Source organism: Taudactylus pleione, unplaced genomic scaffold (assembly GCF_031769625.1).
Source record: "Taudactylus pleione unplaced genomic scaffold, aTauple2 ptg000019l, whole genome shotgun sequence".
Classification (NCBI taxonomy): Eukaryota; Metazoa; Chordata; class Amphibia; order Anura; family Myobatrachidae; genus Taudactylus; species Taudactylus pleione.
The window spans coordinates 21,282,332-21,296,951 of NW_028284421.1; the positions used below are offsets into that span (position 1 = coordinate 21,282,332).

Sequence of the window (14,620 nt, forward strand, 5' to 3'; positions counted from 1 at the left end):
GAACACCTGTAGGTCCAAATGGTGCATCTTCTGCTCCTTTTTATTTATTTTTTTGGGACTTAAGTCCCCATCAATCTATCTTTTAATAGCTGTCGTGTTTTTTTTTTTTTTTTTTTTTTCCTTTTGTATGTAATACAGTGCGTAACACTATTCAAATAGTCCATGGCATGTGTTCAACTGCCTTAATGGATACTATATGTAGCAGGGGCTTATCTATAAATGGATGCAGGGTGTGTGGGGAACACTGGCCCCTGGGTCCAGGGGGGCCCCGCACCACACACCCTGCACCCATAATTGCCTTTCTGGAGTTCCACATCGGCGTGGGCGTCCGGCGCTGTAAAACGACTGGGAAAATGGCCGCTGCAGCTATTTTCCCTGTGCATACACTATAGACTCTGGGCACGTTCTAGTGGTCAGACTGTAACTCCAGCGCTGGCCGTGCACAGCTCAGTGCGCAGCCGGGTGGAGAGGAGGGAGCCTGTGTCGGAGATTGCACACGGACCCCCCTCCTCTCTAGAAATGCCCCGATATGTAGTCTGCAACTATAGATGGCTTTATAGCAGTGTGTATGTATAATATAGAAGGGTAGATGGTTCTCTTGTGCTCATGTACATAATAGCTTGCAAATACTCTGTGCTCCTGCTTCTAGAAGGCTATCTTTGGTTGGCTTTTCTCACAGAACTTTTTTCTAAATTTGTAACTTCATTTCTGACATACAACTGCTCCTAAAACGTTGCTTAGCAATGGAATGTTATCTCCCGTTCCCTCCCCCTGCTCTTGCCACAAACGGACGAACAAAAAACATCTGTCTGAAAATGGCTATTGGATAGTTGTGTAATATCCTAAACTGCTTATTTAACACAAATCCCCAGGGTGAAGATATTTCCAGGGAGTTGTGCATAGTATAAATATCACCCTGCAAGTTACTATACAAATATGTACATTGGCAATTGACAAGTTATTTAATTTTAACTCCATAGCTCTAAATACAATAAATTAAAAAAATGGCTCTATACCAAATGAGAAGAGGGTAACCAATCCTAACCATTTAGCTGCTGGATCAGATAATCAGAATTTGTATTTTATTTTTTTAAATATATGGTTTGCTGCTTTGTTTTCAGCTCAGGTCACCTGCACATAACTACTGTTGTATGTTTGACTTTTTTAGCAAACTACCATAGAGGTCAAGTAGCTGGGATGGAAGTATTGCATTGTTACAAATGAGTTTCCTGTTCTCACTAAAGGGGGGAGGTATCCACTATCAGATCTCAAAACGACTGCACAATTACAACATTGTAATCGTGCAGTCTTTTGTCAGTTGTGGTGTGAGCCTGCACTGAACAAGCAGACGTTCAGTGCAGGGTCATCAATCATCTGGAAACATGCTGAACATGACGATATAGTCAGGTTGACCAGCATGTTGGAGAGATCATAGATGTCTAAACGACCAGTGGGCATGTGCATTGCTGGTCATTAGTGATTTTTATGAACGATAGTGATTTTTGCAATAGATTTGTAAACTATTAAGTGGATACCCCCTTAAGATGCTACACAAATATTTCCACATGGGCTATCTATAGTGGAAATATTGAATGACCCATATGCAGTACCAAATATCTCAAAACGAGTAACTTTTCAACCTGATCTCAGATTTTCATGAAATTTGGTAGGATGGTAGACTGCATGAAGTAACTGTCATATATAACATTTTAGCCCTTAGTGATACACTGTGTTCATGCTACAGGATTGCAAACATGACAAGAAATGTATGCTTGCAAGGTCAACTAAAACAAATAATTACTTTCCTTCTAATTGTGGTTGAACTTTCATGTTGGTCTTTTGGACCATAGTTTTCATAAAAAATTGTTTTATATTTAAATATTGACTTTTACATTTCAAGGTCACATGATGTGACTGTTAACCTTGAATATCTTAAGTGTGTGTTTAAAGTGTATAACATACTTAATGTTTGTTTTACAGCTGTTCCCAATATTATACCAAAGCGATTGTATTTAATTTTTGTACATAAAGTATGGCAGTTGAACCCTTGCACTAACCATGCAGCTGGCAAATTCAGACTTGTCTTGTAGTATCTCTGTTCTAGGGATGTCAATCAGTTATTTTCCATCGATGACACATCAGTGATGACCATCAATTGTACAATCAATGGTGAACCATCCATGGTTTGCACCACTCAATGGCCACCACTGCTGGGTGTTGGGTGAGCTGCAGGCTGATCAAAAAACAGAGTGGGGCTTGGCGCACAGCCAGGGGATGGGGCTAAGTTCTGTCATGAACAGAAAAAACCCTATCTGGTTCCACTTTGTTGTCGATGGCAGAAAAGAATTGGCTCTCTACAAAATGGTTTACTACCGATTGTCTTGCCATTGATGATAAACTATTAATGGTCGAAGGCCACCCCTATGATCAGTCTGGCTGCAGACTGTTTTCTACTGCTGTAGAATGTCCTTTAATATCAAATGGGTTGCAGCATTGAGTCCTAGTGTACAGCCATGGCCAAGTCTTGAGAACGACAAGTATTGGTTTTCACAAAGTTTGCTGCTTGTGTTTTTAGACCTTTTTGTCAGATGTTACTATGGTATACTGAAGTAAAACTACAAGCATTTCATAAGTGTCAAAGGCTTTAACTGACAATTACATTACGTTTTTTTGCAGTGTTGACCCTTCTTTTTCAAGACCTCTGTAATTCACCCTGGCCTGCTGTCAATCAAATTCTGGGCCACATACTGACTGACCGCCCATTCTTGCCTAATCAATGCTTGGAGTTTGTGGGTTATTGTTTGTCTACCCGCCTCTTGAGTATTGACCACAAGTTCTCAATGGGATTAAGGTCTGGGGCGTTTCCTGGCCATAGACCCAAAATTTTGATTATTGGTTCCCCGAGCCACTTGGAGCACCTTGCCATAAGGCAAAAGTGATAACCATCATGCTGGAAAAGGCATTGTTAGTCAAACTGTTCTTGGATGGATGGGAGAAGTTGCTCTTGGAGGATGTTTTGGTACCATTCTTTATTCATGACTGTTAAGCAAATTGTGAGTGAGCCCGCTCCCTTGGCTGAGAGGCAACCCCATGCATGAATGGTCTTGGGATGCTTTACTGTTATTTGTTTTAGTTGACCTGCAAGCATAATTTTTACATTTTGTCATGTTTACAACCCTGTAACATGAACAGTATCACTGTGGACTAATATTTTACGTATGAAAGTTACTTTATGCGGTCTATCCTACCAAATTTCACAAATTGTAGACTGTTGGGTTGGCAGCTGTGGTGATTTGGCACGGATGACCCATATATTGAGAATGTATGGGACGTGGCTGCTAGTGTAGGAGACTAGGGATCCACTTAATGTATTTTTGGCCTGTAAATCATTGGCACACTTCACCCCACGAGAGCCTGCCTTTTCAGCAGTCCCCTAGCAGATGCAAAGCTGTTTTGTGTGGGTTTTCTTATCCCCTGCATGAGGAGGCTGCACATGCATACAAAACTATATTGAACATTTTTGATATGTGCATGCAAGAGCTGGTATGGCCAAGCATGCACATAACTAATAGAGGTGATCGGACATCGCAAGCCTTCCAATACTACGGGACAGCACTAAAATGAGACTTTCTCCAGTATTCAGTCTGTTAAAAGTGGAGAACAGAAATGTATTTATTTCTCAAGCAAATTGCCTGTAAAAAAAAGATTTTGGTTCCTAAATGACACCCATATGTACCTGTGATTGCTACATAGGAATTAATTTGGGCGAATTTCAGTGACCGTTTTTATTATGTGAAAATCAGATGCCGTTTTGCATTTAACATGGTCTGTAAACATGGAAAGACCATAATTTCAGTTAACCATTCTGAATGTATGCCTCCAAGCCAAACTATCAAACCTGTATACATATGACTTATGCTGAATATCTGCTATCCAATTCTGTATTTACTAACCTGATGGTCTCCCTGCAGATGCGTTGGTATCCACCATCTGAAGCCACCCAGCAAGGATGGAAGTCTCGCCAATTCTGCTAAAGGCTCATTAGGTAAGGGGTGAACAATGGCCATAGGCTTTTCACACAGGCTTTAGATTTGGAAGGCTTATGTCCAAGTGTGTATTACAATTTAAAGCTTACAGTATTCTATTAGGCCAGGAGTTCTCAACGTCAGTCCCCAAGTACCCACAACAGGCCATCTTTTGTGGATTCTTTTATGTGGCTCACATGAGTTAATCTATTTTGAGTTTGTAATTCTCTCCTGCTTCCATAGACAAAGATCCTCAAAACTTGACCTATTGGAGGTACTTGAGGCTACAATTGACTAAACACTGTATTAGGCCATGACTACCCTAGAATGACCTGCATCTGCAGTTTTTTTTTTTGTTTGTTTTTTTTTTTTCTTTATAGACCAAAGCATTGCTTACTTAAGTGAAGCCTTCATTAAAAGTATAATTCTGTTCTCTGCTACAGTATAGTGAGTGTTCAGTTTAGCCCTTGCTGGTATAACTGACCGCATATGTGAAGCTACTTGTAAACCCTTCTCTTTACAACTATTTCTTTTTGGTTTCAGGGTTTGTTTGTTTTTTTTTTCTTTGATTTTGGTTTCTCCATGAAGTGGTGTGCCAGACATATGAGCAAGTAGTGTTCATAGCACATCATACCTCCTGTGTTTGGTCCTGCCTTTACAACATGGAGTCATCATGCCAATTCCTTCAGCAACTACAAGTGACTCTTACAACAGTCCTATCTGGGTAACTTCAGTAACTAGGTCTAAATGAAGCAACCTAATCATGACTTCTGAAACTGTTAAAACAAAACATGGCTCTGCCGTGTTCTGATAATTCTGTAGTACAAAGAATCTTCCTTTTTATTGCATGTTTATTTTTCTGGCATGAAGTACCTGTTGCAGTGTGTGCTTGTTAAATCTATTGTGTACCAGTTTCAGCAGGTCTGTCTTGAGACCTTGGTTGCTTTTTTCTTCAAATTTTTTTTTTTCCCCTGCTTCTAATGTGCTGCTCATTCCACCACCTCATACGCCGTTTGCAAGTCTACTAACTGAAATGTTAAATATTCTGTTAGTACATATTCATTGGAGTCTGTTCTTGCCAAATAATGCAACCTTGGGGAAACAGAGTAATAGTACCTGTATTTTTGTAACTTGTTTAATAAGGAAATATTTATGCATCATGTTTTTGTTTTGTGTGGTATTAAAAGAATATATTAATCTGTCATAAGTTAATGTTCAGTTAAAGAGCTCATAGATGCTGTATGGCTTGTCTACTGTACTCTATGAACAATTGTGCAATTTTGTTTTCCTGCAGTCTGCTGCATGGTATTGATGATGGGTTTTTCAGTATTATGAAATTACTCTGCCTTGTGTGGAGAAGTTTCTCTAATAATCCTATGAGAATGTGATACTGGATAAAATATAGACTATTTAAGAAATGTTTGAATGTTTCTGACCAATTAAAGTAATTGAAAAACTAAGTCTTTTATTTCATGGAACACTTCTGTAGGAATGGCAAGATTATTTGGGGCCTTTCTTAGAATGTTAACTTCTCAAATAAATGTGACCAATATACAGATACTGATCTATATATTATCCTTTAAACCAGATAGAAGTTCTAAAGCATGATTACAGAAACTTGCCCAACTAGAGCTTAGATTTTTAACAAATCCTTTAATTCAAAAACATGCAAAGGTAAAATACAAAATTAAAAAAATGTGAACAAACTTAAGGTTTTTGTGGGTGCTGAATTAAAAGTAGGCTTTTTTTTTTTATGTGACTCGTTCTTTGAGATCATGCGTGCATATGGGGTTCTCTTAGGAACAAGGTGATTCAAATGAACATTCTAGCTGTTCACTCAATGATTGATCAAATACAGAGGGGGATTATTCGATAGTCCTACAACCAGCAGACAGTTGTCTATTGAGTTTCTGGTTTCTCATCTGTATCTCAATTTAGAGCCATCTAGCAAAACTTGCTTCATATTCAGAATCTGCACTAGTTACCCCAAAATATCTCTAATTGGCAATAAAAATGGGTAATCAGTGTGCCATTTTGCTTAAATGCTATTGGGCATAATTCATTACTCAAATTGCATAGACAATCTTTGTGGGGTAATCTTTATTTGTATATTTAAAACTTAATGTGTCTGCAAACACCATTGTCATATATATTCGACATAGTATTAAACCGGAATGGGTATGAAATACCGCCGCATGGCCGGCAGTTTGATTCCCGTCAGCAGCAGCCCGACAAAAGCAGAGTTAAAAGCAGCGGAAGCCCGACAGCGCTGGAAACCCAATCGTGGATAGGTGAGTATATACTAACCTAACCCTCCTTAAAGGTGCCTAACCCTAACTTCCCCAAGTGCCTAACCCTCCCAAGGGGGTGCCTAACCCAAAATCCCCCCCCCCCTGCGGCTGTTCGCACACAGCGCCTGGCATCACTACAATCGGGATGCCAGGCGCCAGTCTCCCAGCGTCGGAAATGCGGGCGTCTACATCTAGACACCTGGCATTTCACCCTTGCCGGGAAATGAGTCGGGAAAGCCGGCTGCCGGTATTTAGGCAGTCGGCTTCCCATTAAACCATATGGTGTCTGTCTTGTAGGTTATAAGGGAGTGTAATCCCTCTTACAAAGAAAAATGTAAATGAAGTCTTCGGCAAATGTTTACTTGCCCTTTAAGAGTAAATTTGGTACTCCTCTCTCATAGCATAAATTAAGAGGGATAAATTGTCCCTCTCCTGAAATAAACAGATACAACTACACTTCTCAAAACTGCAAGGCGCTGGTATTGCCCACATTAAGGGTCATTCCATGTCAAATCATGCAGAAAATAAATGTAAGACACCCACCATCTCAGATTTTCATGAAACTTTGTACATTTGATACTACAGTGAAAAACACCTATTCAATTAGCCACAATAGTATATCTGAGGTAATTTTACCTCAAGTTCACTTCACCTACAATGAACCAGTGCAAAGTTGGGGTAAATCCCTATTTTAGTGTAAAAATGTCAGGATTTGGTTCAGAACCCCTGGGACACATTAAAAAGATGGAAGAATGCAATGTTGAAGTTCAGTTCATGAACACCTATGGTCTTGCGCAATCATTTCCCTGGCCTCTACAGAAGACTACGAGCCATATTAAATTACTGAGCAAAAAGTCAGTGCTGGACTTTTTGCTCCAAATCTGAGCTTTTCTGGGGATAAAGTATTGGGCGTGTAACTGCTTTATCACCATATTCAATTTAAAATGAGCAAAAATGGGACTCAGTGAATTAGGATCTGCCAAAAAATAAGAATTTTTGGGAAATAATTGTAGGACCCCATAAAGATGTCCAGACCTGGGGATCACTATGGGTACCCCCATTTTTGCCTACAGAAGTCTGGTTTTAAAATGGCTGCGGTAGATTTTTTGTTTTTCCCGACATTGAAGAAGTGGTGCAGAAGAGCACTTGGGTTTTATTTTTCGTTTTGTTTAAGTGTTTCCATCAAATTTGGGGTCAATGAAATGGGTACTAGCATAGTCCCTAAACTTTTTTTTTTTTTCTTTCTGCAAAAATGCACCTGCCCCTAATAGCCTATTCTAGAAAACACCTATCCGCATACTTACAGAATACCCCTGAACCTATTGCGCTATTTTTAAAGTGTTCCCCATTTTCTTCACCCCAAAATTAAAATTTGTGTGGGCTGTCATGATTTTTTTTGCACGTTTTGCTTTAAGGGGCCATTCCCAAGGGTGCAGGCTAGTTTTTTAAAAGCCTGCACCCCAATTCTGCAATTTTTTTTCACCTGCTAAATTGTGTAATAAGCAAATAGTGCAATTTATCCCTGTTTTCTATCTACAAAAAAATGGGAAATTTGCCTGGGACCCCCCCTAAAGATGTCCAGACATGGGGATCACAATGGGTACCCCCATTTTTGCCTGCTGATAGAAGTCTGGGTTTGTAATAGCTGCGGCAGGTGCATATTTGCGGCTATGAAGAAGGGGGTGAAGAATAGCACTTAGTTTTTTGTTAGGCATATTTTATCAGGTTTGGGATACAAGAGAATGGGGTAAGCATATTTTTAAGTCCCTAAAGTTATTTGTTAAAATTCTGCAAAAATGCACCTGTTACTCTGCGCAATGAAGAAAACCCCTGCCACATACAAGGGAACCCCTGTGGATTTAATTTGTCTATTTTTAAAAGTTTTTTTTACCCCAGAAAATCTTTTGGAGGTCCCAATTTTCTTGACATTCCCAGGGAGCAGGCTTTTTTTTTTTTTAATTTGGCCATGTGAAACATGGTAAACTATCCCCATCTTTTTTTTTTCTTAGACTTTTTGACCCGGTGAAATGTCTTTGAAATTGAATATGGGATAATTGAAACTTTTGAAAATTACGTCATCTGCGATAATTTTTCACCGATTGACTTTTTGCAGCCTAATTGAATACTCCCCTACATCTGTTATGTTCCAATGTGCAATATAATTTCCTCTCAGCCTGCCTATCATGAAGGGTACTGGAAGGATGTGTTACTTCCCTGAAAAGGAAGTTGATGTACTGTACATTGACAATTCTTGCTGTGAAAATGGGGGAAATCTGTCTGTACCCCAAAAAATTCCAAACTAAAATAGGATAACAGTATAGAAGTTTTAATAGAACTCATATTAAATTGGTTTTAAAATTGAGTCAAATGGCTGTTATATACATTAAAAAAAAAAAAAAAGATGAGAGCACTTTGCTGAAAATTGCTTTTATTAAATTCAGGATACATAAAAAATGGGTATAAATATATAGGTTCTTTTAGGAGACTTTAAAAAAAAAAAAGTGCAAAAAGACTGACTATACCCACCTGCAAGACTAAACTTTTTTTGGTGCCCAAAAAAAAAAAAAATGGAATGTATAATGACCCTCAGTCAGGCAAGGTTGATAAAACATTTTATTTTTTTCTGGAATCTCCATAATCTGATTGAGACAGGGCCAAATTTTCAAAGTGATATGTGGATTAGGCACTGAGAGAGGAATGGTTTTTTGCACATACCCCTCACATAAAAACTGAGCATCGGGAGTGGCCTTTCCAAGCAATTGTTTGAAACTTTGTCCCCCTATATCTCAAACTGAGGGCTAGAGCAGAATTTGACATGGGGTTTGTAGCTATATGGTTGGATTTTCATGAAACGTTGTACATTTGATATGTCAGTGGGTGTCATGGCCTGGGTGGAATGACCCATAATATACATTTGCAGTTACAAAGTGCATCAGAACAACATTTTGATGTAACTGCAAATGTATACTTATGTTGGCAATACCTGTGCTATGCAGTCTTGAGAATTGTAGGTCGATCTGATTTCGGAAGAGGTTTTTTTTTTTTTTTTTTCTTAATCTCTCTTAATAGAAGTTAAGAGGATCAAATTAAAGGGCAAGCAAACATTTCACCGAATGCTTATTTACATTGTCTAAAAAGTAGGTATTACCATGTATTTAGGCACCTAAATACATGGTAATACCTACTTTTAGACACACAATGCAAACTTTGGTTTTCATTAGGGAAAACCCATTACCATTCATGTCCCGCTTACCCTCAACAGGAGTGCCCAGTTTCACCAACACACCTCAAAAATCTCCATTATTTACATTCTCTTTTATAAGGGGAAGAATGGCACTCCTTTTTATAACCTATAAGAAAAATGAAGGCTATTATGGTTGTAACAATCTTTGCCATCTTTGGTGAAACTTGTGTTTGGCTTAAAGTATAGTTAATACCAGAAATCATGATCAGTATTTATAAAGCAACCCACTTTTGAAACTCTGGACCTGTAGTAGCCATCCACACTCTATAAATAATTTCTGTACCTTGGTCAAAAAGTAAGAATGTATTTTCTACCTATCAAAGTCCTTGGCCAAAGTACTAAGCGTAAAACCGCTAGAGACCAAGCAGATTGGGGTACATTTGATTCAATTACCTGGCCCTAGAAATGCCAAAAGTTCCCTTGGGAACACCCACCTTTAGGACAAACATCACAGCTCTGTATGTCTCCAATTGGGGGGGGGGGGGGAGAGAGAGAGGAAAGTTGATAAGTACTGTGTAGTAGAAATAATTGAATTTGCTGGAATCAAATGGCTGCAATGGGTTCTCTTGGGCCACTGACCAATATTTATCACACACTGGGCCAACCGCCACTTCTCACTTAAGTTTATTATAAATGCTCACCATTAATCTAAAGGAGTAAAGACATGAGGGCTCTATGAGCTCTTAGGGACAATACAAACAACTTCAGCATGGAATCCTGTAACGTTAGAGGTGCACTTGTAAATTGTGCATGTAAGGTGTCTAAGCTGTGAATGTCTGAAGAATAGTGTATGGGAAGATTAAATTCACTATTTAATTGGGTAAGTTTTAGAACATTGTCATAGACCTGTCTACAGTTATTCCACTGCTACCCTATACTGTATATGCATCTAAGGATGATGGTTCTGGTAATGTTTTAGCATTTCATAAGGGTGTGTAAGGGTCAATAGGTGTTTATTAACCAACACCCATATTTTAACAGCTTATAGAAGTAGCTGGGTCTCTAGTCTATATACCATTGCAGGCCCTATAGGCCGATAAGGAATATCTCTCAGCGTTGCCTGAGCTACTAGTTGTCTGCAGCCAAAGCCTCAGCTGTGATAGTTGAGCTGCATAGTAGGAAAATTGAAAATGCAGCAATGCCAGACCGCCATCAGGTTTGGCTCTAGTGAGAGTATTGTAACTGATTCGAGCTTGATTATCTACCCAGACCGGGGAGGAAACCAAGCCCTCCACTTTGTGTGATATTGGAACATGAATAGGGGACTGGATTTACTCCAGTATTATGTTGTAGCCTTTAAGTATGTCAACTGTGGCCTATTAAGGTTTCCGGGTCCATCACATCATGTGGAATCCCTGTAAAGAATTACAGATAAGCCTTAAAGTTCTTTTATTTGGTACGCACATATATTACTTGAGCACGTGCATTTATCATAAAATTACTACACTATCAGGCGCATGTTCTTTCCAACCCCCATTTCTAGATCACATTTTTCCGATTGCCACTTGGAAACACGGGAAGACTGCTGCCACCTTCACCAGAAGAATCAACGTGTCACACTGTTAGCACCACTTGGATTTTAAAAAAAAACCTCTTTGCACTAAAGCATAATTTTTTTGGGACTTAAACCAGTGAGCCATTCCATAATCTCCTAGAAATATATGTGACTTTTTGTTTGATCAATATAGAGACGCTGGAAGCTGATGTATGAGAGGCGTGATATGCCCAACCCACCCATGGCCTTCTGAGAGAAAGCATCTTACTCCCAATTAAATGTGCCTGACTAAGGCAAACTATATCAGGGTCATAGCGCCTCAAGTGTTTGAGGACCAGGGAACGTTGATCTTGTCATTTATCCCTTGAACATTCCAGGTTAACAATTTAACCATGACAGTCTGCAGTGAATGGCAACCTCCAATGCATAAACTGTAAATCTATTTGATAATGCCCATATAATAAAAAACATAATAAAAAGGATATGTAAAACAAAAGAAGTGAGAAAAACCCCAATACTTCCCCACCATGTATACCTCCCTCAACCTAGACATAACATAAATCCCTATAGGACTAAACCTAGACCCACCTAAATAGAGACAGAAAAACAAACAAAAAGGAGAGACAAAAATAGAAAAATAATTAAGAGGCATAATGAATTATAATAACCACAACTGCAGTGAGAGCCCCCTGAAGTAGAAAAATCTATAACATCAAATGAAAAAACATTGGTGATAGAGCTAGTGTATACAGCAATAAGTAGTATGCATACCAATCAAAGGCAATATAGAAAAGCTTGAGCTTGCATTCAAGAAGACGGCAAAACCCGTAATCCTGTTCCACCTTCCAAAGATACAAAGGTATTCCAAAGGAGAGTCAGAGGATCAGTACTCAGCGAGGTTGCCTTCTTCCCGGAGCATATTGATCTAACCATGCCAATGCTTCTCTTGGGGTTGCAAAAACTTGGTTTCACCATTAACTACAACACAAAGTTTGGATGGGAACAACATAGCATATGGCAAGTTCAGTTCACGAAGATTGTCTTTTTATAGGAAGAAACGGGGCCCTGTCCTTCTGGACCTCCGTCGTAAAATCAGGGAAGACAGAGAAACTCCAGTGGACCCTTAGTGCAGGCCAGTCGTAGCACTGTGTCCCGATCTTGGTAATGTAGAAACTTTGCGATGAAAGTACGTAGAGGAGCACCCGGCGAGAGAGGCCTTGTAGGTATGCGGCAATGTGCTCTTTGAGGAGTAAAAGATTCACAGCCAAATATATAAAACAGCCATTTCACCAGAAAATCCTCTGGGGCAGAGCCTTCTTCTTTTTCAGGAAGACCATATCCAAAATGTTACTTTGCATGGCAGTCATCTGAGTCGCTATGGTGGTGACCTGTTCTTTAAAAGAAGAGTGAGAGTCCTCCAGTGTGGCGATGCATGTCTCAGCCTCCCCAACTTGTTCCCGAACTCTTTGAAGATCTTGGCATAATAATGAAAGATCCAGTTGTACCTTCTCCATTTTATCAGACAGACACTTTTCAGAGGAGGTGACAGCTTCTAGAACCTGCTTCAGGCGTAGAAATCTGCTCAGAGCAATAATATGTAGAAGCAGGGGGTGAAGAGGGGCCTTGGGCAGCACCTCCAGGGGGCGGCTGTGTGGCAGAGGAGCATGCATATTTTTCCAGCTTAGCAACATGACTTCCCCATAATATGAAGAAATAAACAAAGATACAGCACAGGAGGTCAAGAAGTGGTGGCAATAGCCAGTATGTGAACACACTGATCTCAAGTCACAACTGTAGCATATACTAGTGCACTGTAGGGGGTGAGAGGAAGCAAGGGGATAGAAGACAAGCAACTTTGTAAAAAACAGTAAAAACTGTTAGTGACAATTTTTTGACAATAAGGAGAGGGAGCTGGTAGTTCTGCACTGCCAGCAGTAAACAGGCAGGAGGAGACAGGCAGCTCCTCAAGTATGGCTGTGAGGACTCAAGCAGGGGAGAGGAGAGGGGTTCTCCACAGCCTCAGCACTCACTCTAAACAGCTCCAGGACACACCAACAGTGTCATCCCAGGGTAGAAGTGCTGCACAGAAACGGATAGCCAGGTATCTGGGCTTAGGATGGCAGGTCAGGATAATTGGTCAGGGAGCTCCAGCAAGTAGCTTTCTACTCCACTGCATTGCTGTACTTATATCAAATTATGGGAGCACCACCAACCAGGTGTTATATCTGCAATAGAACATATAGCAATTGTGTTGGTTCAAACAGTCATAAAGCGATGGTTTGAGCCTGTGCAGATCCCAGGGGCATATTTAGAGAGGAAGGGGTCCGTGTTCACGGACCGTCCGGGGCCCCCTTCTCTCTCTCTCTGGCGGCCCTGGGGTACTGACAGGTTCAGTAGACCTTCGGGCACTAGTCTGTGTCTGGACTCCACTGCGCATGCGCATGACACTGGAAAAATGGAGCAGCAGCCATTTTCCCAGCGGTTTCCCTAATGGGCATGCGCAGAACACCGGTGTCAGAGTTCAGCCGGGGATCGGCCGTCCCTTACCATCCCGCCGGCTTCCTCTGACTTCCCGGGCAGTCAGGCGGCTGGCGTGGGGACGTGGGAGGAGTTGAGCATTCACCCTGTATCTGTGGTATCAGGCGGCCCGGTGAGTGGGGATCGCAGTTTCCGTCATGGGTGCCGCCATGACACTTTCCCTATGTCAGTACTTCCTTCCCTGAGTGGCCCGGCTGGTCAGCTGATGCTGTGGGCCTATCAGTAGGCTTCCAGGGGTATATATCCGGCTCCTGTGCTCCAGGTAGTTGCCTGAACAATCATTGTCGCCGCTAGTGTAACTAGAGGAGTCTCGTTCCAGGTTCCCGTGCTTCCAGTGTGTTTCTTCCAGAGTTTCTGAGCTATCTCACCACAGTGCCTTTACTATCAACAGCCTGTGTGCAAGTTTAATCTCCATCTCTCCACAGTGCCTTTACTATCAACAGCCTGTATGGCAGCTAACCTCCATCTCTCCACAGTGCCTTTACTAATCAACAGCCTGTGTGCAAGTTAACCCTCCATCTCTCCACAGTGCCTTTACTAATCAACAGCCTGTGTGCAAGTTAACCCTCCATCTCACCACAGTGCTTTACCATCACAGCCTGTGTGCAAGTTAACCCTTCATCTCACCGCAGTGCTTTTACCATCACAGCCTGTTTGCAAGTTAACCCTTCATCTCACCTCAGTGCTTTTACCATCACAGCCTGTGTGCAAGTTAACCCTTCATCTCATCGCAGAGCTTTTACCATCACAGCCTGTTTTGCAAGTTAACCCTTCATCTCATCGCAGTGCTTTCACCATCACAGCCTGTGTGCAGGTTAACCCTTCGTCTCATTGCACCCTAGTACATGATCTCTGGCCGGCAATCTGGTATATACTTCGTGGGATATCCAGCTGTTACCTCAGCCTACCAATAAATCTCCACACCTCTCTAGCCAGCACCTCAAGTGCCTTTCTCCAGCCAGGAGTTCTATCCCACTCCCCACGTGCCTATTCCAGGCATTACCCTTGGGCCACGGGTGTTTTGATT

General features: G+C 41.0%; 1 protein-coding gene across 1 annotated transcript in view; it reads left to right on the forward strand.

The window, feature by feature from the left end:
* RBPMS2 (RNA binding protein, mRNA processing factor 2) overlaps positions 1-5,485 on the forward strand; it is a 32,889-nt gene extending 27,404 nt beyond the window's left edge. Inside the window, exons 7-8 of the mRNA XM_088445907.1 lie at positions 3,972-4,045; positions 4,569-5,485. Coding sequence (XP_088302033.1) covers positions 3,972-4,034 — 63 coding nt within the window. The 3' untranslated portion in view covers positions 4,035-4,045; positions 4,569-5,485. The remainder of the gene's footprint in view (positions 1-3,971; positions 4,046-4,568) is intronic.
* Positions 5,486-14,620: the final 9,135 nt, after the last annotated feature.